Below are 23,515 nucleotides of genomic sequence, written 5' to 3' on the forward strand. Positions count from 1 at the left end.
TAAGTTAAAGTATTGAAGCTCGGAGCGGATCCAGTGACCCGTTGATGCCTGGTTGATCAGGCCGACTAGTTACGTACCGTCACATCCTCAATCAATCAATCACTCCCCCATCGCTTCCTCCGTTGTCCCCTTCTTCCCCCCCACATCTATCTGACACAATTGCCCTCTCCAACTCCTGTTATCCCCCCAAACTCTCTCCAGTACCCCTGGAGTCTTTACTGGTATGTTGCATTAGTCAATCGCAGGTTCACATTCCATAGTATAGTATGATGCTGATTGATGTCTGCCTGGCTCACAGCGCGGTGTAGACGTTGTCGCATCAATTCCTCCCCTCCCCTCAGACAGCCACGATGGACTACTCCGCCATCTCGCACGATCCCGACCATCCTGCAGGCACCTCGCCCTGGGCCTCGCCCCGACCAACGCAAACTACTTTTGCTGCGACGAGCGATATCCCCTCGTCTCCATTACCCCCGCAAGAGCATTCCCCCTACGGCGCCGATAGGGAGCCGCAGCCTGCCGACGGGTCGGGCGCCAGAGAAGATGAATTCGGCTCCCAGAACAAATTGTCTGGCCAACTGCAGAACACCCACCTTGGTGGTCCTAATGCTGGAGAGCAACCGTCGCATGGTGCCCAACAGCAACAGCCCCAGGCTCAGCACCCCCGATCTCAGATCCCGGCTCGTTACCAAACCGGACCCAGACAGAATGCCAGGCCCCCTGCCCCGGCCTATAGAATACAGGCGAAGATTACTGGGCTAGAGCGAACTGGCAAGAAGGATCCTATCCTGCGCTTCGACGTCCACGTGAGTTGGTCCTTGGTTCCGTTCCACCTGCGCATGCTGACCACAACTTCTAGACCAATGTCCCCAAATTTAGAACCACCCAATACCGTGATGTTCGACGCACCCATAGCGAGTTTGTGAAGCTCGCCGATCACCTTATCTCCGCCAATCCCGAGACCTTCGTACCCGCCGTACCATCCCCATTGACTCCGGCCGGGGCCGGGACCGAAGAAGATGAAATTCGGGTTAAAGCCTCGATGCAGCGGTGGCTGAATGTGGTTCTGAGCAATGAGGTATTAATTCACGACGACGAAGTGATCCTGTTTGTGGAGAGTGATTTTGGCTACAGTCCTGTGGTGCGCATGAAGCAACCCGCCACCGGTGTCCGGAGGAAGGTCTTGAAGCAATTCGCACCCCCTCCGGACGACACCCCGGAACTACAGAATGCCCGACCTACTGTCAAAATGTTCTATTTGGGTGCTATGGATGCCAGCCACAAGGTTGATCGCGTGGTTAAGGGGCGTAGAGGTATGTTTCAAGGATACGCAATACTGAAGAATGCCCAGTGCTAATTGATGTGCAGGTTTGGGTCTTGCTGAATCCGACTTCGGCGTCAAGCTGGGCCAGATGCACGTGCAGGAGACGCACCCGGGACTAGCCAACGCTTATCGAAAGCTGGGAAAGATCATTCAGACGGTCGGAGATTTCCATGCTGTTCAGGCGACCGCGGAAGCTACCACCCTTGGAGATCCCCTTAGCTACCATTCCTCGGACGCCTTTATTGTCAAAGAAACTCTTACGAACCGTCATATCCTGCTGCGAGAGTTGATTCAAGCTCAACAAGCTACTCGCAGCAAACGTGCTGCCGCCGACCGGCTCAAGGTCAGCTCCTCTGTGCGCCCCGACAAAGTTGATGAGGCTATCAACGCGTTGGATGAGGCGCAGAGCCACGAGGACTTCTTGACCAAGAGGACTCAGCGCGTCACGTCGAATCTGCTGCTGGAGAAACAGCGCTGGTTTGAGCGAACATCCAGTGACCTGCTCGCTAGCTTGCGCGAGTATACTCTACGTCAAATTGAGTCGGAGCGCCGCACCCTGGCCACCCTCGAGAGTGTTCGACCCGATATTCGGGCAATTGATGCCTCTGGAGGACTAAGTCGTCTGGGCCGTGAATCTCATCCTGCTGCCCGACGATCGAATTTGGGCTCGAGCCAAGGCCCCAAGGGCGACGCATGGAGCGGAATCCCTCGTCGCAGCGATAGTCTTGGACGTAGCATGAGCGGCAGCTTTGTTGCACCTCCCCTGGATGACGACGAAGAAACGAATGGCAGTGGAAGTGCCAAGGGTCGATTGCGCTCGGCCAGCGGGGTGAGTTCGATCGCTGAGGACGACGAGGACCGGTTGGACGCGCGCAATGCGGCGAGTCGCCTAGCCACGAGTACCTTTTAGTAACTCATTGTAAATTATGGGCATATTTGTATGCGAGATTCCCCTTTGACCATGATTTTCTTCTGTTCCTGTCCTCTGTCGCAGCATGTTTGTATGATGATTTGAGTATGCAACTATTGTTCCCCCCCCTTTCATGTTTCTGTGATTTCTGTGTAAATTTTCAATCGGTTATTCTGCTGTGGTTCTCGAAGTCTCCATGTCTGCCCGCATTGAACCCATTGAGTTTGCAACGATTGTTGTTTTCTTTCCCCTGTCAAAGTCACGCCAATCAGCCCCGCCTTTGCATCGGCTACAACGTCATTTAGGAGAGGGGCAAATCTCCTGAATGGTCTCCTGACAGTAGGATTGGCAGTGGAAACTGGAAGATGAGCTGCTGTCACACAGCTCAAGTTGGCGAGAAGGTGGTCGCGCCCCAGAGCAAGCACTCAATACTATGTACAATGGAACAATGGGCCCAGGGACATTCTTTTGAGTTCTTCCCACCCCATTCCCACCCCCACTCTTGCTAAGGCGCTGATTGCGCTGATTGCGCTGTACGTAGTAACTAACTCTGACCTCAAACCTCATCCACTCTTGATTTCCAAGCATCGGAACTCCATAGACTTCCGCACTGCCCGCGGAGCTTAAGCTGTAATTGGGGTAAATTTTGTCAGTCCGTCTGTCTGTCTGCTGTATTTCCCCTCCACTCCCCCCCACCTACTCATGATATAAAGTAATCCTCCCCCTCCCCGTCCTCACGATCTCTTGATCTTCCTTTCACTGTCTTCATTCAACAAACGAGAAGAAACTCGCATCATACCACTAGCACAGAACACAATCAAAAGCACAACCTTCTTTTACTGAAGCACAACATGGCTCCCATCAAGGCTTTCGTGTAGGTCTTCCCACTCTCTTCCTTACGCATAATTGCCTCTGACCAGCTGATTACCTTCCACAGTACTGGCGCCACCGGTTACATTGGTGGAGACGTCTTTTACAATGTCCACCAGGCACATCCTGACTGGGAATACGCGGTGTTGGTTCGCAGCAAGGAGAAGGCAGAGAAGCTCTCCAGCGAATATCCCAAGGTTCGCGTCGTGTTGGGAGACCTAGATTCCGCGGATATCATCGAGGAGGAGGTCAAGAAAGCCGACATTGTTTTCCGTACGTCCCCCTCCGTGCAGCCCTTCTCCCAAATTACGAACTAACTTGCTTGGGTCAGACACTGCCGACTGCGACCACGTTGCGTCTGCTGAGGCCATCGCCAAGGGTGCTACCCACCACACCCCGGAGCGCCCCTTGTGGTGGATTCACACCTCTGGAACCGGTATCCTAACAGTCGAGGACTTCCGTGCCAACACCTGGGGTCGGTACCGCGAAAAGGAGCACGACGACTGGGATGGCGTGGATGAGCTCCTCAACCTGCCTTCTGACTCTCTTCATCGCAATGTCGATGAGATTGTCATTGGCGCTGGCAAGCGCGACCCCAACAGCGTCAAGATTGCTATCGTCTGCCCGCCTACAATCTACGGCCCTGGCCGTGGTCCCGGCAACCAGAAGAGTGTGCAGGCCTACTGGCTGGCATCTGCTGTCTTGAAGCGGAAGAAGGGCTTCTTGGTGAACGAGGGCAAGAACATCTGGCACCAGATCCACGTGCAAGACCTGAGCGACCTGTACCGGCTGTTGGGAGACGCTGCTGCTGCGGGTGGCGGCAATGCCACCTGGAACGACAAGGGTTACTACCTGGCTGAGAATGGCACCTTCGTCTGGGGAGACATCTCGCGGGAGGTGGCCAAGGTCGCTTATGAGAAGAAGCTGATCTCGTCTCCTGACGTGGAGTCCATCTCCGATGACCAGGTGAAGGAATTGAACCAGTTCGGTCTCTATGCCTGGGGCAGCAACTCCCGTGGCCACTCTTACAGAGGCAGGAAGCTGCTCGGATGGTCTCCTCACCGGCCTAGCCTGAAGGAGCTTATTCCTGAAATCGTCGACATTGAGGCCAAGGCGTTGGGCTTGCTGTAAATCGCAAACCAGAGATTGTCGTGTAAAATGGGGCTGATTTGATGAATGAAATGACTATCCCTCTCCAGAGCCGTTTGTTGTAGGTTCATATGTAAAGAACAATGTTTATGGTTCAATTAGAAGCATGTGTTAGCAAAGTCAATTGAGGCAGAGCGCGGAATACGGTAAGCGATATAGACGCGCTACCCGCCCAGCCGCCGCTTTGTTCCATTGCGAACCCGTCCGATGCCATCACCTTCGCCGATCCAAGCAAACGGACCTTGAAACTTCTCCCCAGGTGTCTGCTTATCCATTTTGAGCCCCCGCATGAGTCTTCCACAGCAGGTTGTCGCCCATCTCCCTATATGCATCAAAAACTGACCTTTTGATTGCAATCATCCCAATTCTTAGCCCATTGAGGAAGCTGACCGTCTCCAATCTAGGTCCGCCGCATGCACTGCGACCTGTCCGGAACTCATTTGTTCTCTCCCTCAGCCCTCTAGCTTCGATCGGCCCTGTCATGGCTCCAGGTGCCGGAGGAAAGAGAAAAAGAGGCGATCGATCGTGGTCTGGCGATTCCGGGAACGACGGTTCACGACCATCCCCCCATCGACCAGGTAATCTCAATATGGCGCAACACAATCACGGCCCGCAGTCTCGCGACTACGACTCGCGTGGCCGCGGACGGAGGCCTCCCGGCCGAGGAAGAGGGGGTAATATGAATATGGGTCGACGTCCCAGTGGCGATAGCCAGAACTTCCCTGGCGGTCGGAGGGACACGGCCATGTCCCCGCCCAGCAGCGCGCCCGCGAAAGATGTGCCTGAATCAAATCAGATTAACGGAACTTCTGCGAATGCCGACCAGAACAAACCTCCTCCATCACCTTCGCCTGTAATTCCATCGGCCCAGTCACAGCCGCAACCTCAGACGCAGACCCAACCGTCACCCGCGCCAACGCCCGCTCCTGCGCCTCCAATGCAAGTATCAAGTGCTCCCGTGCAGCCTCCTCCCGGCCCACCACAACCGTACGACTACGAGTACGTTACAAAATCAGTGATCGATCACTGGGCCGCCTCTGGTAGAAAGGAGATCGTGGAGAAGGGTATCCAAGCGAAAAACACGCAAGATGCGTCTGGTCTGGCGTCCGTATACCAGGAGCTTATCCGCTCAGCCCTGTACGGCCGACTACCACCAGACCACGCGGGCTCAGCAGTTAGAGACATCATTGGCGATGATGTTACTGTGGAGAACGTCGACATGAACGGGGAGCAATCGACTTCAAGCACCCTTGACACGCAATCTCTTTTTCTAGACACCTTGTCCATTCTGACCGATTCCGACACGTCAAACAATGCCCTGAGACCGCTTGTTTACTCCACTGGCATCAACCCAGCTCTTATGCGCGTGCAGCTCGACACGCAACTCCTTCAATCGCTCGGACTCGTCCGCGAAACCTTTACCCGTATGGGCATTCGCAAGCAGACCAACCTCTTGTACCGACAGTCAAACTACAATCTTCTACGCGAGGAATCTGAAGGTTATTCTAAGCTTTTAACCGAACTTTTTACGACAAGTAACAATGAGCCTCCATCCAGTGAAGTGGTGGAAGACACCTTCGAAAAGGTGAAGGCGATGATCGGTGCTTTCGACATGGATGTTGGCCGTGTACTCGACGTCACTCTTGATGTCTTCGCAGCGGTCCTGGTGAAACAGTATCGCTTCTTCGTCAAACTCTTGCGAGCTAGTTCATGGTGGCCGAAGGAGGACAACTTCCGCAATATGGAAGGTGGAAACCGCGATTCTGGTCTTCCCAGGTGGGCTCTACCTGGATCGACTGGCTGGGCGACTACAGATGAAGAGCGAGCCGACATCATGGTTGCGAACGAACAGCGCGATCGCGACTTTTGGAACCGGGTGAGAGAGATTGGGATTCGGGCTTTCTTTGAGATTGGCCGACGACCTGTTACTCAGGAAGAGGTACAGCGGATACTTCCTGAAAGCAACAGTCTTTCTGAGGAAGAAAAGTCAATGCGAAAGTGGATCGAGGAGACAGGCACATTGCCCCCTAAAGGTAGTCGAGTCGCGGCTCAGCTTCTCGGTTTCAAATTACGCTTCTACTCTTCCAAGGCTCGCTCAAAGTCAGACGTTCTTCCAGATAATCTCATCTACCTGGCAGCTCTGCTGATTAAAGTGGGCTTTATCTCCCTGCGCGACCTATATCCCCATCTTTGGAGACCAGATGACTCAATGGATACATTGAAGGAGGAAAAGCTCAAGGAGAAGGCTGAGAGAGAGAGAGCTGCACGTCCGGGAGGTGGTGTCAATGCTTTGATGATGGCCGGTGCCCTATCGGATGACACTCTCCCCATGCCTCGCATTCGTGAATCCGAGCCCCGGTCTGCCACTCCCGGAAAGGAACAAGAAGCGGACAAGGCTGCCGCTGCGAAGGCAGAAGAGGAGGAGCTGCCGGAACCTTCAGACCAGAAGGTTATGCTATTGAAAAGTCTACTGGCAATCGGCGCCCTTCCAGAGTCTTTGTTCATCCTCAGCAAATTCCCTTGGCTCATGGACGTCTATCCGGAGCTCCCGGAATTCATTCACCGTATTCTTCATCACTGTATTAGCAAGGTCTATGCTTCGTTGCGTCCCCTACCCTCTGCTGAGGGGCTCAACGAACAGAAGCAAATCCCGAGCCAAGATCAGGCAGGTCTGGCAAAGGGTCAGATTCGTCTGGCTCAAGCACCACCACGGCGCGTCCTGCGATGGGCACAGCTAGACAAGGAGGATACCAACGACGGAACCGACTACCGCTTCTACTGGGATGACTGGGCTGACAATGTTCCCATTTGCCAGTCGGTTGATGACGTTTTCGCGCTCTGCTCTTCATTCCTCAATCTGACAGGCCATAAGATTGGTCAGGACTCTACTCTGCTCTCGAAACTTGCGCGAATCGGGAAGGATAGCCTCAGCAAAGACGATTCCCCCGAGAATAGGGCGCGTTGGCAGGATCTTTGCAAGAGGCTTCTGGTTCCGTCCATCAGTCTTACAAAAGCTAATCCTGGAGTTGTGAATGAAGTCTTCGATCTCGTCAGCTTATTCTCCAGAGAGACCCGTTACAACATGTACGCGGAGTGGAACTCGGGACAAACGTCTCGACTACCGGACCTCAAAGCCGCCTTCGACCAAGCAAGAGCCGAGACAAAAGACGTCCTTAAGCGACTGAGCAAGACAAACATTCGTCCAATGGCTCGTGCCTTGGCCAAGATTGCCTATGCGAACCCTGGAATTGTCATCAATGTCGCCATCAACCAGATCGAATCTTACGAGAATCTCATCGAAGTTGTTGTGGAATGCGCACGCTACTTCACTTACCTTGGATATGATATTTTGACCTGGGCTCTGATCAGTTCTCTTGGCCAGAAGGGTCGAAGCCGTGTACAAGAAAGTGGTCTATTGACTAGTCGATGGTTGAACGCCTTGTCCACCTTTGCAGGGAGAACCTTTAAAAGATATTCTGTCATGGACCCGGCTCCTTTGCTGCAATACGTCGTTGAGCAGCTGCGGCAAGGTAATTCAACGGATCTCATCGTCTTGGAGCAATTGATCAGTTCCATGGCAGGCATTATCACAGACACCAATTTCAACGAGGCACAAATCCAGGCCATGGCCGGTGGCGAGGTCCTTCAGGCTCAAACTATCCTTCAGCTGCTAGACAAACGTCACGAATCCAAAATGACCTCGAGACGACTCATGAAATCTTTGACAGTATCTAAACTCGCTGGTCAACTACTTATTGCTATTGCTCAAGAGCGCCTGACATGTATCTTCAAGGAAACCGAGGGCGCTTCGGAACTGAAGCTGCTGGGTAACATTTTTGACGAGATTCATCGCATTCTGACACAGTACCTCGATCTTCTTCGCAGCAATCTCACTGTCGAGGAGTTTGATTCTTTCCTCCCCGATTTGGCATCCCTCATCGGTGAGTATGGCATTCAACCCGAGGTGGCCTTTTGGATTCGAAGGCCAAGTATCGCGCTGAAGATTGCGAATATGGAAAAGGAAGGGCAGGATGAGGATGCGGGGGCAGCTCATCGGGTTTCAGAGGACAAGCGTCAGCTCAAGATTGAGGGTGATAAGATGGATACAGGAGAAGATGGAGAGACAGCCCCTGCTGCAGTGGAGCCATCGGCGGAGCGCACTATGGAAGTGGACCAGGAGAAGCCCGAGACTGCAGATAATGCACAGGGCAATGCTGAAACAACCACTGCCATCCCCGCACCCGCTGAAGCGCCCTCTCTCAATCCAGTCATTCAAGACCTCCACGATCAAATTAGGGCGGCCCTACCTACTGAAACCTGGGGTACTGTTGGTCTTCATTTCTACGTCACCTTCTGGCAACTGTCACTTTACGATGTTCACATTCCGCAGAAAGCTTACGAAGATGAAATTGATCGCCAGAAACGTAAAGTCATCGCGATCAATAATGATCGTTCCGACATCAGCATGGCCGGCACGCAAAGAAAGGAGCGTGAGAAGAAGCAACTGACACAACTGCAGGATCGGATCCTAGAGGAGAACAAAGCTCATCTAAAGGCCTATGGTCAAACAAGGACGAAACTGCAGAAAGAGAAAGACCGATGGTTTGTGGGCATGCGCGGCAAGCACGATGCTCTCAACGTTGCTCTGTTGGAGCAGTGTTTCTTGCCTCGTTTGCTCTTATCATCCGTTGATGCGTTCTATTGTTTCAAGATGCTCAAGTTTCTTCATACAACGGGTGCCCCCAATTTCCGGACAGTCGGCCTCTTAGATCAACTTTTCAAGGAGCAACGGTTGACAGCCTTGATCTTTCAGTGCACATCCAAGGAGGCGGACAATCTTGGTCGATTCCTGAACGAGGTCATCCGCGATCTCAGTCGCTGGCATGCAGACAAGACGGTCTATGAGAAGGAAGCCTTCGGAAACAAGAAAGATCTTCCAGGTTTCGCCATGAATGTTGACCTCGAAGGGAAACCCACCACTTTCCTCGATTATGAGGATTTCCGGCGACTGCTGTACAAATGGCACCGTCTTCTGGCGTCCGCATTGAAGACATGCCTGAACGGAGGAGAATACATGCACATTCGTAACGCTATCAGTGTGCTGAAGGCTGTCGTCCAGCATTTCCCTGCTGTGAACTGGATTGGTCGAGATATGCACAAAAGCATGAAAGAACTCAGCGAGACGGATGAACGTGATGATGTCAAGATCCCCGCTGCTTCGCTCATTGGTGATCTCAACCGACGCGAAAAGAAATGGTTACTTCCCCAGGCGTTCAACATCGCCCATCAACCGGCGCCGGGCAAGGCGAATGCACCCAACGCCACAGGAAAGCCCGGTACCCCGCGGCCTCAATCTGGAACCCCGGCTTCTTTGAATGCTTCTGCGCCCGAATTCAAACCCACAGCGGCCAATGAGTAAGTCCCTACAAGTCAACGTTCCCATGGCGGCAGATGTCCTAACGCCCGATATTTTCATTGCAGAAACCAAGACGCTATAAACGCCGAGACTTTAACTCGTGTAGAGGTTGAAGATGGTGAGATTGAGGATGCGAAAATGGCCGATGCTCCTGTAAGGATTGCGGAAGAAAGTACCCAATCAGCTCAACAAGCCGAGACGTCTGATACCACCGCCGCTTCTCAGCCTAATGCAGCTGAAGCCCAACCTACCGAAACGACAGAACCGAGTGGCCGAGCTCAGGCATCGGACGATAAAGAGACATCTTCTCTTGCTGCAGCGCCATCTGAAGGCGAACCTGCTTCTCGCCCCCACGTCCCTGCATTGCCCGCCGAGTCGTCAGCTGCATCTAAAGGTCCTGAGCTTAGTAGGCCACCGCCCAATATCCCAAAGCGCCCCGACTTCGACAGAGCTCCGTCCGGGACACCAAACACCCGTACTCAAACGCACCTGCCTAACCGGCGACTGCCCCCACGACCTGATCTAATGGAGAATAATCGACGTGATCGACATCAAGAATATCCCCGTGGCGGTCGATTCGACGGGGAACTCGAATTCAATCGACCATTTGATCCAGCGATGGGCGATGGGAGGGGATACGGTCGCCTTGATCGGGACTTCCCCGGGCGGCCTCCTGTAGACGAGCCGTTCCGTGGCCCTCCTCTTCGAGATGGACGCTCTCTCCGGGAGAACGACTGGCCAGATCGGACTGGCCGGCTGCGTCTTGATGGCCGCGAAAGCCTTCCGACTCCCCGACCAGGTCCACCAACCCACCCTGATCGACTTGATATGATCCATGATCACCCCGAGCGGACCGGGGACAATTTCCGTAGGGGCGATTCAGGGCGGCAGGAAAGAGACGAGCGGAGACCCCTACCAACACGAGCCTTGTCGCCTGCTCGCATGGAGCCACCGAATCGACCGGAACGATTTCCGTCTGATGATCGCCGATCTGCCAACTATTCTCAGCAGCAGCTGCGCGGCGAAGATATGCCGACAGGACCCCGCAGCGAACGGTTCGGTCGGCAACCCATCGACTCTGACCCTGGCATTGACATGACGGCCGGGCGCTTAAGGCAGCCAGAGCCACCGGCCGATGTGCCCTTAGGTCCCCGCGGCAGGAACATGTCAGGACGAGGTGGACGCAATGTGTCCGGCACATCCCACACTGGTCCCTCAGGTTCTGGCCCTACCGCTGGAACTGCGCCTGACCGCCAGCCCCCTACAGGCCCTGGTCGTCAGAATGCTCGAGCTGCGCCTGATCAGCCCTCTTCAGCGGGCCCCTCATCGCCTACCGCCGAGAAGCTCGACACCAGTGGTATCCATCCTGACCGGCTGAAGGTTCTTCAACAACAGCCTAAAGACACTTCTTATGGGGGCAATCCTCGCTCGCACCCTCCCCCATCTCCTGCACCTGGCGTTCCTCCGTCCGGTCCCAGGGGGACTGCTGGACCCCCTAGTGGGCCATCATCTGGCCCTCGCGGCCCACCTTCTGGGCCTGGCTTTGGTGGTGGAGGTGGCGAACGAGGCCGTGGCGACAAACGCTTTGCCGGGATCAACAACATGCTACAGCAGTCCGGAGGGCCGCCCGACCGCAATCCAGGACCTATGATTCGTGGTCGGGGTGCTAATCGACAATCGGCTGGGGCGAACGTGCCGTCGCCGCAGTCAACGCGCCCTCAGACTCCCGTGGGCTTGGAGGAGAGTGGTCGCCTTGGCCCCTCTTCCCAAGGGAGACCCGATCTGCTTGCTTCACGGCCATCAGGAGCATCATACCCGGAGGATGACAATCCTCGAAACCGATTTGGAAATGGACGAGGCGAGTTGATGGACGAGAGTGGTTCCGAGAGCCGGCGATCCATGCGGTTTTCTTCGGGCGGTAGCTTTAACCAGGATCGCAACGATCGAGAGCGAGAACGTGAGCGTCGTGGCGGCGGCGGCGAGGATCAAGGATCACGGAGTAGCTCTCGACGGGAGGAGCATCGGGATCGTACACGCGATTATGAGCGTGAGCGCAGCCGCCGCAGCGATGCTGGAGCGGGCACTCCGCGCGAAGAGCGCTTCGAGTCTCGTGAAGTTTCCCGGCGGGGTGCTGGAGCACGCGAGGACAATCGGCGACGACGTGACCGTGAAGAAGGATCGGACCTTGCCCCGAGCAGTCAAGACCACGAAGGACGTCTCAGGCCACCATCATCCCTTGGAGGGCAACCTCCACCTCCACCGCCACCACCTGCTGGCGCAGAGGAGGAGCCACGACGCTGGAGCGGAGGGCGCGAAGGGCGAGACCGGGACCGCGATCGCAGAGGTGATCGCCAGCGAGACCGCGAATATCATCGTGACGGTGCTGGCGGAGGGCCTCATCGTAAGCGCAATCGACCGGGAGACGACGGAACTCATGGCGAGGGAGCCGGACGAGGAGGAATGCGCATGGGTGGTGAAAGCAAGCGACCACGACGTGGGGGTTAGTCTGATATCCGCGGAATGACCTGTACTGCATGATAATGTGTTTTCTATTTTTCATTGACTTTACTCTCCCACACACCCTCTATACTCAATTCTCTCACACCCTCTTCCACATTCCCAACCTCTCTTTCCCCATCCTTTTCATTTGCGCACGCTCAGTCGCACACACACACACTCTCTCTCGTTCTCCCTCTCTTCCCATTGAATTTACTCTGTATCTTGTGCACTGGATCCCATGCATTGTTGGACGGTGTTAGGACATTTTGATTGAACGCATCCATTGGCTGAGCTTGCTTGCTTGTGATAAACCCTGGGAGTGAATTGCATGTGTGTAACATACTTAGTTAGTAGTACCCACCAAGTACGAGCCGATTGATAATGAGATGAGGCCAGGCTGGCCAGTTGTATTGCAATTAATGTCCTGCACCGATCTGATGATTCTTCCTGCAGCAGCAATGGTTTCCACTGGCCGTGCATTTGAGTGACACGGGCCTGACCAGTTGACTAACCAGTTGACTGACCAGTTGACTGACCAGCAGCAAGGAGAATTTCCCTTTCGGTCGCGGGCCTTGTTGATAAAATGACCAAAAGGACAGGCGATCGGGCCGACATTCCGTTCCGCCCCCTCGCCGGTTAATCTTCGGCTTCGTCTTTCCTTCCTTCTTCCACACCAGTCGTGTCTCATCTTCATACTCAAGTACTAGTATGTCCAAACAAACGCCCAGACGGTTCAACCTCCATCCCGGCCCTACCAACCGATCATCCGTCAACAGTGGTGGATCCTGCAACTGGGATCTCCCCTGCTCTGTGCTCCTCTTGGAGGCGGGGAGCTTGTGTGCGACATCCGGCTTCTTCAATGCGACTGACTGACTCAGTCCCACCAGAAACAAGGACTATATCTAGACCCTCAATTCCTTTCCTGCCCGGTTAAATTATGACGGCATTCCTTCCCCCCCGCCTATTCTCTTATCGTCTTATCGCTTTATCGCTGTATCCTTAAACCCAACTCCTCCCTGGACCATAGATCCCTCTTGCAATTCATCCTACCCTTCCTCTCTCTGGAGTGGTAAAACTCTCCACCATAAAACGAAAAACAACAAAAAGAGTATAGGAGTTGTTTGAGGTACAAACCCCGCAAAATGACTCGCTTAGACGTGGAGAAAACTCTGGAAGAGCTCACGCTCGGTGAGAAGGTGGCCCTCACAGCAGGTAAGTTACAACATCGACATGCTGTGTCCGATTAAGCGTTTGTGTGTGTGTCCCTAATTCGACTCTCTTCGTTGTCATAAGGCATTGACTTCTGGCACACTGCCTCTGTGCCCCGCTTGAATATCCCCTCCCTGCGCATGTCCGATGGCCCCAACGGCGTGCGGGGCACCCGCTTCTTCAACGGCGTTCCTGCCGCCTGCTTCCCGTGCGCAACGGCCCTCGGTGCGACCTGGGACACGGAGCTTCTGCACCAAGTAGGGCGGCTGATGGGCGAGGAGTCCATCGCCAAGGGATCGCACATCATTCTCGGTCCGACCATCAACATTCAGCGGTCCCCGCTGGGCGGTCGAGGCTTCGAGTCCTACGCCGAAGACGGAGTCCTGTCCGGGACGCTAGCGGGCCACTACTGTCGGGGTGTACAGGAGAAGGGTGTCGCGGCAACTCTGAAGCACTTCGTCTGCAACGACCAGGAGCACGAGCGTTTGGCAGTCGACACGATCATCACGAACCGGGCGTTGAGGGAGGTCTACCTCCTGCCGTTCCAGCTGGCGATGCGCATTTGCCCGACAGCGTGCGTCATGACCGCGTATAACAAAGTCAATGGAACGCATGTGAGTGAGAACAAGGAGATCATCACAGACATCCTCCGGAAGGAGTGGGGATGGGATGGGCTGGTGATGAGTGATTGGTGAGGCGCGGTCCCCAGCATTTTTCTAAAAGAGGGCTCGGAAAGCTGATTCCTTGGATGCAGGTTCGGAACGTACAGCACCTCCGACGCGATTAATGCGGGCTTAGATCTCGAGATGCCGGGCAAGACACGCTGGCGTGGAACGGCCTTGGCACATGCCATCTCCTCGAACAAGGTTGCCGAGTTCGTCATGGATGAGCGAGTGCGCAATGTTCTCAACTTGGTCAATTGGGTCGACCCGCTCGGGATTCCCGAGCAAGCAGAGGAGAAGTCATTGAATCGACCGGAGGACCAGGCGCTTCTCCGTCGTACAGCAGCCGAGTCGGTGGTGCTCATGAAGAACGAGGGAAATATCTTACCCTTGAAAAAGGAAAAGTCGATCCTCGTTATTGGGCCCAACGCAAAATTCGCGGCCTACTGCGGAGGTGGCTCTGCGTCGTTGGACCCGTACTACACGGTGACCCCGTTCGAGGGCGTCTCGGCTAAGAGTCAGGGCTCGGTGCAGTTCGCCCAGGGTGTCTACTCTCACAAGGAACTGCCCCTGCTGGGCCCGCTCCTCAAGACGGAGGATGGTCAGACCGGCTTCAAGTTCCGGGTGTACAACGAGCCCGCGTCCGAGGCGAACCGGACCCTGGTCGATGAGCTGCATCTGGTCTCGTCGAGCGGCTTCCTGATGGACTACGTTAACCCCAAGATCAAATCTTTCACCTTCTACGTCGACATGGAAGGCTACTTCACCCCGGAGGAGGATGGCGTCTACGACTTCGGCGTGACCGTCGTCGGCACCGGCAAGCTCTACGTGGACGGCGAGGTCGTCGTCGACAACACCAAGAATCAGCGCCAGGGCACCGCCTTCTTCGGCAACGCCACCGTCGAAGAGCGGGGGTCCAAGGCCCTGAAGGCCGGTCAGACGTACCGCATCCTCCTCGAGTTCGGCAGCGCCCCGACCTCCGACCTGGACATGCGCGGGGTCGTTATCTTCGGCCCCGGCGGGTTCCGCTTCGGCGCCTGCCGCCAAGTCACGCAGGAGGACCTCATCTCGCACGCGGTGGACCTGGCCGCGAGCGCCGAGCAGGTCGTCATCTTCGCGGGTCTGACCAGCGAGTGGGAGACCGAGGGCCACGACCGCGACCACATGGACCTGCCGCCCGGCAGCGACGAGATGATCACGCGCGTGCTGGCGGCGAACCCCAACGCCGTCGTCGTCATCCAGAGCGGCACGCCCGTCACCATGCCGTGGGTGCACCAGGCCAAGGGCCTGCTGCACGCCTGGTTCGGCGGCAACGAGTGCGGCAACGGCATCGCCGACGTCCTGTACGGCGACGTCAACCCGGCCGCCAAGCTGCCTGTCACCTTCCCCGTCCGCCTGCAGGACAACCCCAGCTTCCTGAACTTCCGGTCCGAGCGCGGCCGCGTCCTCTACGGCGAGGACGTCTACGTCGGTTACAAGTACTACGAGAAGGTCGACCTCGCCCCGCTCTTCCCCTTCGGCCACGGCCTGTCCTACACCACCTTCACCCGCCAGAACCTCCGCATCACCGCTTCCTCGGCCCCGGAACAGGCCCATCTCGCCGCCGCCGCCGCCGACGGCGAGTCCATCACCGCCACCGTCGCCGTCACCAACACCGGCGCCCTGCCCGGCGCCGAGATCGTCCAGCTGTGGGTCCTCCCGCCCCCGACGGGCGTCAACCGGCCCAAGCGTGAGCTCAAGGGCTTCGCCAAGGTGCACCTGCAGCCCGGCGAGACCAAGGAGGTCGAAATCACCGTCGAGAAGAAGCTGGCCACCAGCTGGTGGGACGAGCAGCGCGCCAAGTGGGCGTCGGAGAAGGGCGTCTACGAGGTGCACGTCACGGGCACCGGGGAGGGGGTCCTGAAGGGCGAGTTCACCGTCGAGAAGACTCGGTTCTGGCTGGGGTTGTAACCGGGGGACCGATCGGTTGCGCACAGGGTACTTACTCCCCTGTTTCTCGGAAGTTTAGAATCACAGGACTGTCTTCATTCCGAGGCTGCTCTCTCTCTATACCGGTTATAGTCGAAGTTTGACTATATGTTCCTACGAAATATGCTATGACTTGATGGATACCTTCTGGATATACATTTTTGTCTCTGGACTGGCGTCTCTGCTATGGACGTAGTATCACCTGCGTAACGTAGTAGATATCCTACCTAGCATACGTCGACCATTTGCCGCGGCTCTAACATCACAAGTACGATCGTAGATCTCCTGGGGGTGACTCGGCTCGCGAGTATAAATACATTCCGAATAACGTAACACGGACATACATACACGAGACATTTCAGAGACACATTTCATAAATAGTTTCGTCCAATTCAAACGTTATTGATTCATAGTAATTCATTCACGTGCCCTGATACGGCAGCACGCCCTCCAGACCCGACGACGTCCTCGAGAGGTTCTCTATCTCCGTTTCCCGGCTACTTGCTCGTCCAGTCAGCCAGCCCGCTAATCGCCTGAACAGCGTCGTAGGCGTCGGCCGCCGACTCTCCATCTCCATGTCAATGATCGAGTCATCGTCGTCGTCGTTGCCATATCGTCGGAACCGCCGTCTCAGCTTCCCCGATACGGACGCCGTGGAGTGGCTAAGAGCCGACCACGAGGTCTTTAGTCTCGATGCACTGGTCCCCGGTCGACGCGGGGGGACGGTGTGCGTTGGTTCCGGGAGGCGGGGGAGGGTCGGTGTCGGAGTATCGTCGGGGCCACTGCCACTGTCCGTGGTCGTGGGAGCGGGGTCGTGGCTTCTACGCGTGCGTTCCGTCCCGTCGATCCCCGCGGTGGTGGGCGAACAGGATGATGACGAAGAGGAGAGGAGAAGGATACTCCCCGTCTTCATCTTGGCCATCACCGCCTGCTGGAGGCCGAGGTCGCGCTCGAGCTCTTCGGCCGAGGTCATGATGTGGGCGTTGCCGTTCGTGTCGATTATCGTGGGAGGCTCGTCTTCTTCTCCTCCTCTTCCTGACAGGATCTCATCCGGAGGCAGGTGCAAGGGGTATGTTGGTGTGTATGTGGAATGTCGCTTGGTCTTGGAGGTGTCGTTTTCTTCTTCTTCTTCTTCTTCTTCTTCTTCTTCCTCCTCCTCGGTAGCGGCGATTTCTGCTTCAGTGATGAGGACGGAAGTTGTTGTGGCAGCGGCAGCGTTGTAGATCCTCGACTGTCGAACGGAAGTAGAATTTACAGATGAGAGGCCGAGGCTCGGGGTGCTGGTTGTTAGGAGAGGCATCGCCACGCCTCCGGGGCCGCCTACGCCGCCGACTCCCCCGGCAGACGAGGTGATATACTCCGCGGCAGTGTCGGCGTCGAGGAACACCTCGACGTCAGAGTCGTTGGTGGCGTCGGGTCTCTCATCATGGGACGCGGTAGAATTGTGTTGTTGCTGATTCGGCACCGGGTCAGTCGGGGACAGGAAGGTGGCGGTGTCTTGGTCTCGTTGGCAGCAGGGCTTCTTTTCGTGGCCTGTCGCGACAGCTGCTCCCCGCGTCAGGAACTGGTGGTTGATGTGCTGTTGTTGGTTGTGGTCGACGGACGAGGTCGGGCTCGTGTCTTCGCTGCTCGTCCCGTTGTTACTGCTGTCCGTTGGCGAGAGACTTGTCGGCACGGTTCGATAGACTGTGTTTTCGGACTCCGTCGTAGTTGTGGTGGTCGTCGATACTGTGATTGGACTGATGATGACATCCTCTTCGCCCTCGGGTGCTGTGGGCGAGATCGGGCTAACAATCATACTCTCCTCTCCCCGTGCTACAGCCGCAGTAGCTCCCACCTGCGACATGACAGATTTGAGAGAGTCCTCGCCGTAGGTCGTGGTATAATTTGAGTGCGAGGATCCCAGCTTGGACCGCTGCCCCTCTCTCATCGTCGCTATACTCGGCTGTTGTGTCAACCCGACCCCAGAATCATGTTTCTCACTTCCATCCCGAGCAAAGATGCCATTTCCGAATCGTCCAATCATCCCATTGCGAAGCTTCTTGGTGGTGCTGGACAAGAGGTACTTCGCCTCAACTTGCGCGGCCGCGGCCGCACTGCTCCCTGAGAGGCTAGAGGCGGCGGCTATAGTGGAGATACGTTTCTTTCGGGCTGCAGCCGCTTCTTTGGCGCGATTGGGGCAGTAATTGGAGGAAATCCCTTGCTCAATGCGGTAAACGAGCAATGAGCAGGCGTAGCGGACCTGAGCTTCCAGATCCGAGGGAAGCTCTTGGCGGGTGCTCAGGAGATTGTCTTCGTCTTCTTCGGCTTCATTTCGGACGATGGCATTCTTATTATGTTTTTGTGGGGAGAGATCGTAGTATCGTGGAGGTTGGTCATCAAGGCTTTCGTCGTGAAGGGCGAAGGTGGGTTTCTGTGGCTATTCCTTTAGTATCATTTTACTGACGTTGGTGAACCGCAGAGCCATGCTTCTCGGATTTGAGATGTCTCGGAAGATTATAGAGGGTAAGTTACACACTTTTGAACCGAAGAGGAACGAAAATGAGGTGCGTTTTTTCAACAGGAGGTCCTTGGTCAGGAAATCCATATTCACTGTTATGGCCTTCGGGAAGGTGAGATCGGAAAAGGGAAGAGACGTGGATCTATTGGCGCCGACCAGTACTGTATATGATATTCTAGGCTATCATTGATCCCAGGATCCCAGGAAGAGAAAAAGATTGTCTCACAAACGAGAGGGCTGAATAGTTTGCTCGCATGGGAATGACGATTGCGACCAGGGCTGATTCTGAACGTCTTGGTCCGCTGGGCAACGAGGTGCCCAAAAGAGCCGCCCAAAACAAACTCTCTTTCTCTCGCGATTCGGCCCAACTCAATGGGGTCAAAAATGAACCGAAAAGTTGTCCGGGCAGCTGAGAAGAGAAAATACGCAATGGGAATTGGAATGCGGGGGGTGGGGATGAATAGAAAACAGACAATGCCTCAAGTCCTCGGGAGCACAGCAAACAAGAAGTAGAAGAATGGGAACCCACCCAGCCAACCTACAAACAAGCCACCTCCCCCCCCCCATCATCATGATGACAGAAGGGTCTCGGACTCGAAAGAGATATGAAGTGCCTGCTTGCTTGCATTGCACATTGCAGAGGACTGGACGAGTCTCATAGCCTTCCAACCTGCATTGCATTTCCCCGACGATCGATCCTGATTCGCAAGGAGGAGGGAGGCCCGCGGGAGCTCCGCGCCGCGCGCGCGCGCACAACGGCGGCGGCCACTCTAGGAGAACGAGCGGGGAAACAAGCTATTAGACTTTTGTTAGGGATGAAACGGCAGGTGAGAAAGCGTGGTTGGCATAAAAGCAGGCGTAGAAGGGTTACGGTCACGGAGTTCGAGTTGAACTCTGGCGACGCTCAGACTGTCTGTTGCGGTGGAGGGTGTTGGGGATTGTTTGTGTGTACCGTTTGGTCCCCCGGCATCTCTCTGGACCCCTGCTCGCCCCGAGATTGAACCCGCAGTGACTATCACTCTTCAATGCAGGGTACAGAGCACGGTCATTCGCTGCAGGGAGACGAGAGGGAGGATCCAGCCGAATCCAGATCGTCCTGTCGCGGGAGAGGGAGGGCAGCAGACGGGATGGGACTGTATCCTTGCTGGGAACAATGAGAGGTTTTCGCACAATTGGGATTCTTCTGCTTCAGATGTGTGTCTCGGTCTGAATATCCAAGGACCGGACTGACATCATGGGCCATTGAAGCTTCACATTGCCCAGACGAACAGCGAGCGTCCAGACCATTGCAATTAAGCGTTCAACGTTCACGCTCCAAGCCTTGCAAGCTTGAATGAGTCACGGACCGAATTCCATTCCTTTTTCTGGCAAGAAACCCTGGCAAGGGGCTCGGGATGATTAGACTTCTCAATTCGCCAGCCAGGAAAGGGATCAATCAAGGGAGGGATGGGTGGTGGACCCAGACTCCTCTCCCCGATCAGGGGAATGCAATCGGATCCATCATTCAGACGATTTCCCGTGATCTCCGACAATCCTGTCTGATGAACAGGGGTATGGCTGAATTACTCAGGGTCGAAGCTTCAAAGCAGTCATGTGAAGGCAATGCCAGCGAGAGGGAGAGAGGGGAAGAAGTCAAAAAGACCCTGGATGGATGTGATGGGTCTAGTATAGCAGATATCATGTGATACACCACCTTCCTTCCACTTCAGTATCACACTGCTTACCATCCTCACACCTTGACTACCATATAACTACAATCGACTTCCAACCTTGACCATCACATCAACTAACCCCTAACCTCTAACCTCAGAACTCCAGACTCCGAATCAACCATCCCCCAACAGAGGAACCGACGAAAGACAACCTCACCACCCCCCCAAATCCAACACAAGTCCCCAAACACCAAAAAGACCTATCATATTCCCCTCCCTCCTCCCCTCTGCCCTCCTCCCTGAAAGCCAATCTCCACACCACAGAACCCACCGGTACGATTTACACTTCAGACACCTCTAACAGCAAGCCGGCCGACCGCCATGCATCAAACCCCCTCCCCTCCCCTCCCCTCCGCCTTTCCCTCCCTACTCCTCTGTACATGTACGTACGGTAATTAGCAGCCCTGCGAAAGCCATGCAATATAACTACTTACCGTTAGATAACTTGACCCTCCGCGCTCGTGGAATTCCCACCCACTCACCGGCCATTGCCTCAAACTTTCATGACGCCATTCGACGTCATCGCAATCACTGATTGATTTGTATCGGGCCTCGCAGTGCCACACACACGCATTGAATCCCCGGATTACGCGGGGACGGAAATCCGGATTCTCGTGCAGGGTGCAGAGGGATATCACGAGCCCCCCCCCCCCCGGGGGCCCGGGGTGCGTTGGTTGGAAGGTTGTTCGTGCAGGGTGGGAGAGGGTCTGTTCGCGCTCTGCGTGCAGTGCATGCCTTTGGGGTAGAAGGTTTTAAGGGATTTATGAGTAAACGAACGCATGGTAGGTTGGGTTGGGTTGCCTTGTCTGTATACATGAGACCTATGGGTATGTCCGTGAGTATAGGAAGATGAAGACTACCGAGTGGGAGTACGGAAGCAATATAGAGACTGGCTACAAGACAGAAAGAAGAGGGAACAAAAAAAAAAACGAGATCTGTCTATTTCATTCATCATACTATGTACGATCGAACTCTTGTAGAAAAGGTCGCCCACCACCCTCCGGGCATTGCGGCTGCGCTGCTGCAAACAGACAGACCACGCCTCGTGAGGGCTTATCGATGGAGAGCAGTTGGATGCTTCTTTTACAGCCTTACCTGTTGTTTAGGAAACGAGAGAGGCAGTTAAGTGCTTATCTCTCTGACTGGCTTAAGAATGACAATAAACAAAGTTTGCACCGCTACTTCCCCGAGGCGCCTGGTCCTGGCGGGGTCCGAAAGCCGCCGGCGCGTCCTCTCGTCGCCGAGAGAAAGACCAGACTTCGTTCCCCTTCTGGTGTCAGGCAAGAATAATGTGTGTGTGTGTGCGAAGGCTGCAATGACTGCGCCAAAGTCGATCTGGATACCGGAATGGTCAGTTTACCAGGCGGTGATGTCTTCCACCTCCGCTTCGCCGAATGTGCTGCTCTTGGTTAGCTTATTCACGCCATCCACAGCCTCGGCGCCACCCTCGGGAATCTTGGACATGATGTCCGGAAGAACTTCGCGGAAGAACTCGAGGATATACTTGTTGACCTGCTCAAACTGGAGGAGGAAGGCGTCGTGCCCCTCGGGACTCTCAATCCGCTTCAACCTCGAGTCTGGAATACCAGCTGCGATTTCCTGCTGCTCCTCAAAAGTGAACAATCCATCGGTCTCGATGCCCAAGACCAACGCAGGCTGCTCGATTTGGCCAAGTGCCTCGCGGACAGGGTTCTCAGAGTCTGCGCTGGCCCGGTGTCTCGAGACGTCGTGCGTGTCAAGCTTGCGGGTGATCGCAATGTAGCAGTTGGCGTCGAACCGCTTCACGAACTTCTCGCCCTGGTAGCGAAGGTAGGACTGAGCTGAGAAATAAGTGGGAAGCTTCTTCTGGTTGCCCTTTGGTTCGACAGTCTTGCTGAAGGTCTTGGTTCCAGAGAACTGCGGGTCCTGGAACAGAATTTCGGCCGGCTGGGCAAGCGCAGGCGACTGGAGCACAGGGGAGCTGCGTCCACTGCTCTTGTGCCCATCGTTGTGGACGGCCCAGTGCTCGTTGGGCGGACTGGGCAATCTCTCGGCGCCGTTAATGTTCTGGCGCTTGGAGGGATCAGGCACGTTTCGGCCAAAGCGAGACTCGAAGGAGTTGCGGCTGCGGTATGTAAGAAGGGCAGACATGCGGGCCGCACCTAGCCCGGTCGCAGGAGGGTCATCGAACGAGTAGTAGCCGTCCTCGTACTTGGGATCGCTGTAAATGCTTTGTCGTTGCGCCTCGCCCCAACTGATACACCAAGCAGAATGGCGGGGAGATGTGGCGATAGGACAAATGGCACGGACATAATCCTTGCCGAAGTAGGCGTACTCGAGGGTAAGCATGCCACCCATGGAACCACCCACGACGGCAGCAATCTGCCGCACGCCAAGGTCATCAAGCACGATCTTGTGAATCCTTGTCGACGTTAGACATGAATACTCCCATTTATCTTTCGAGAACAACATACCTCACATCATCACGCACGGTGGTGAGAGGGAATTCGGGTCCGTAAAGGCCCTTCTCCGGGTCTCCGTCCTTGTAGGTCACAGCGCTGGCACTACCATACGGACTGCCCAAACTGTTCAGGCAGACGACAAAGAATCGCGAGGTATCGAAAGCCTGACCGGGACCACCGAGCAGAGGGCCCCACCAGTCCGCGACATCAGCGCTACCACTGAGGGCATGGCAAATCACCAAGACATTGTCGCCGTTCGGGGAGAGTTTGCCGCGGGTGGTGTACGCCACCGGAACGTTATGCAAGATAACACCAGACTCGAGAGAGAAGGAGGGGATGATCGCGATGGATTGATCGGTGATCAAGGCCGAAAATGGGTTTTCAGGTTGCGAGGCGACTCTCTCTACGGGATTTAGTAGCCATTCACCTCGAAAATCGCGGGGACGGACAGAATGTGAAGCGGGGGCGGGGGAAATTCTGGGGAGGGGGAATACTGACGGAGTTTGCCAGAGGCGCCAGAAGTTTGCGTGGCCATTCCGGCGAGAATAAGCCTCAGGGAAGCGATGGGGTATGAGGGTGAGGACAGAAGTAATCACAGGAAAATGCAACAGCAATGAGCGAGACAACTTTTTGGAGAAAAAAATGTAGGACGATGGAGGAGTGAAGAGGGGACAAGCCTCATTTTTCAAGTTTTCCGCGGGTGACTCATGCGTCATGAACACCCAATCGGAATCCCTGGTTATCTCACGCATCACGTGATGCGTATCTGTATACGATGAATACGCAAAGTGGATTTGCCCGTCTTGATCCATGATTCATGATTCATGCTTCCTTCATGCTTCATGCTTCATGCTT

General features: G+C 55.3%; 6 protein-coding genes across 6 annotated transcripts; 4 read left to right on the forward strand and 2 right to left on the reverse strand.

Moving 5' to 3' along the window:
* The first annotated feature begins 119 nt into the window (after positions 1-119).
* BO72DRAFT_451746 (retromer subunit VPS17) lies at positions 120-2,363 on the forward strand. The gene is made up of 4 exons (XM_040945565.1): positions 120-221; positions 299-806; positions 860-1,313; positions 1,369-2,363. The coding sequence occupies exons 2-4, from the start codon at positions 351-353 to the stop codon at positions 2,232-2,234; spliced, it is 1,776 nt and encodes a 591-aa protein (XP_040797385.1). The 5' UTR covers positions 120-221; positions 299-350; the 3' UTR covers positions 2,235-2,363.
* Positions 2,364-2,938: 575 nt separating this feature from the next.
* On the forward strand, positions 2,939-4,264 carry BO72DRAFT_451747 (putative nucleoside-diphosphate-sugar epimerase). The gene is made up of 3 exons (XM_040945566.1): positions 2,939-3,108; positions 3,172-3,377; positions 3,436-4,264. The coding sequence occupies exons 1-3, from the start codon at positions 3,086-3,088 to the stop codon at positions 4,233-4,235; spliced, it is 1,029 nt and encodes a 342-aa protein (XP_040797386.1). The 5' UTR covers positions 2,939-3,085; the 3' UTR covers positions 4,236-4,264.
* Positions 4,265-4,494: 230 nt separating this feature from the next.
* On the forward strand, positions 4,495-12,573 carry BO72DRAFT_412563 (putative THO complex component (Rlr1)). The gene is made up of 3 exons (XM_040942481.1): positions 4,495-4,559; positions 4,658-9,668; positions 9,735-12,573. The coding sequence occupies exons 2-3, from the start codon at positions 4,735-4,737 to the stop codon at positions 12,172-12,174; spliced, it is 7,374 nt and encodes a 2,457-aa protein (XP_040797387.1). The 5' UTR covers positions 4,495-4,559; positions 4,658-4,734; the 3' UTR covers positions 12,175-12,573.
* A 278-nt stretch (positions 12,574-12,851) lies between these two features.
* Positions 12,852-16,330, forward strand: BO72DRAFT_480246 (beta-glucosidase H). Its single transcript, XM_040947620.1, has 3 exons — positions 12,852-13,380; positions 13,462-14,068; positions 14,132-16,330. Exons 1-3 carry the CDS (start codon positions 13,311-13,313, stop codon positions 15,987-15,989), a joined length of 2,535 nt encoding a protein of 844 aa, XP_040797388.1. The 5' UTR covers positions 12,852-13,310; the 3' UTR covers positions 15,990-16,330.
* Positions 16,210-18,253, reverse strand: BO72DRAFT_242889 (uncharacterized protein). Its single transcript, XM_040939940.1, has one exon. The coding sequence runs from the start codon at positions 18,031-18,033 to the stop codon at positions 16,429-16,431; it is 1,605 nt and encodes a 534-aa protein (XP_040797389.1). The 5' UTR covers positions 18,034-18,253; the 3' UTR covers positions 16,210-16,428.
* A 2,890-nt stretch (positions 18,254-21,143) lies between these two features.
* On the reverse strand, positions 21,144-23,472 carry met2 (homoserine O-acetyltransferase; the record flags this gene model as incomplete). Its single annotated transcript, XM_040947621.1, has 3 exons — positions 21,144-22,620; positions 22,673-23,137; positions 23,435-23,472. The coding sequence occupies 3 exons, from the start codon at positions 23,470-23,472 to the stop codon at positions 21,576-21,578; spliced, it is 1,548 nt and encodes a 515-aa protein (XP_040797390.1). The 3' UTR covers positions 21,144-21,575.
* Between the last annotated feature and the right edge of the window lie 43 nt (positions 23,473-23,515).

The sequence above is a fragment of the Aspergillus fijiensis genome, assembly GCF_003184825.1.
Source record: "Aspergillus fijiensis CBS 313.89 unplaced genomic scaffold BO72scaffold_60, whole genome shotgun sequence".
Taxonomy (NCBI): Eukaryota; Fungi; Ascomycota; class Eurotiomycetes; order Eurotiales; family Aspergillaceae; genus Aspergillus; species Aspergillus fijiensis.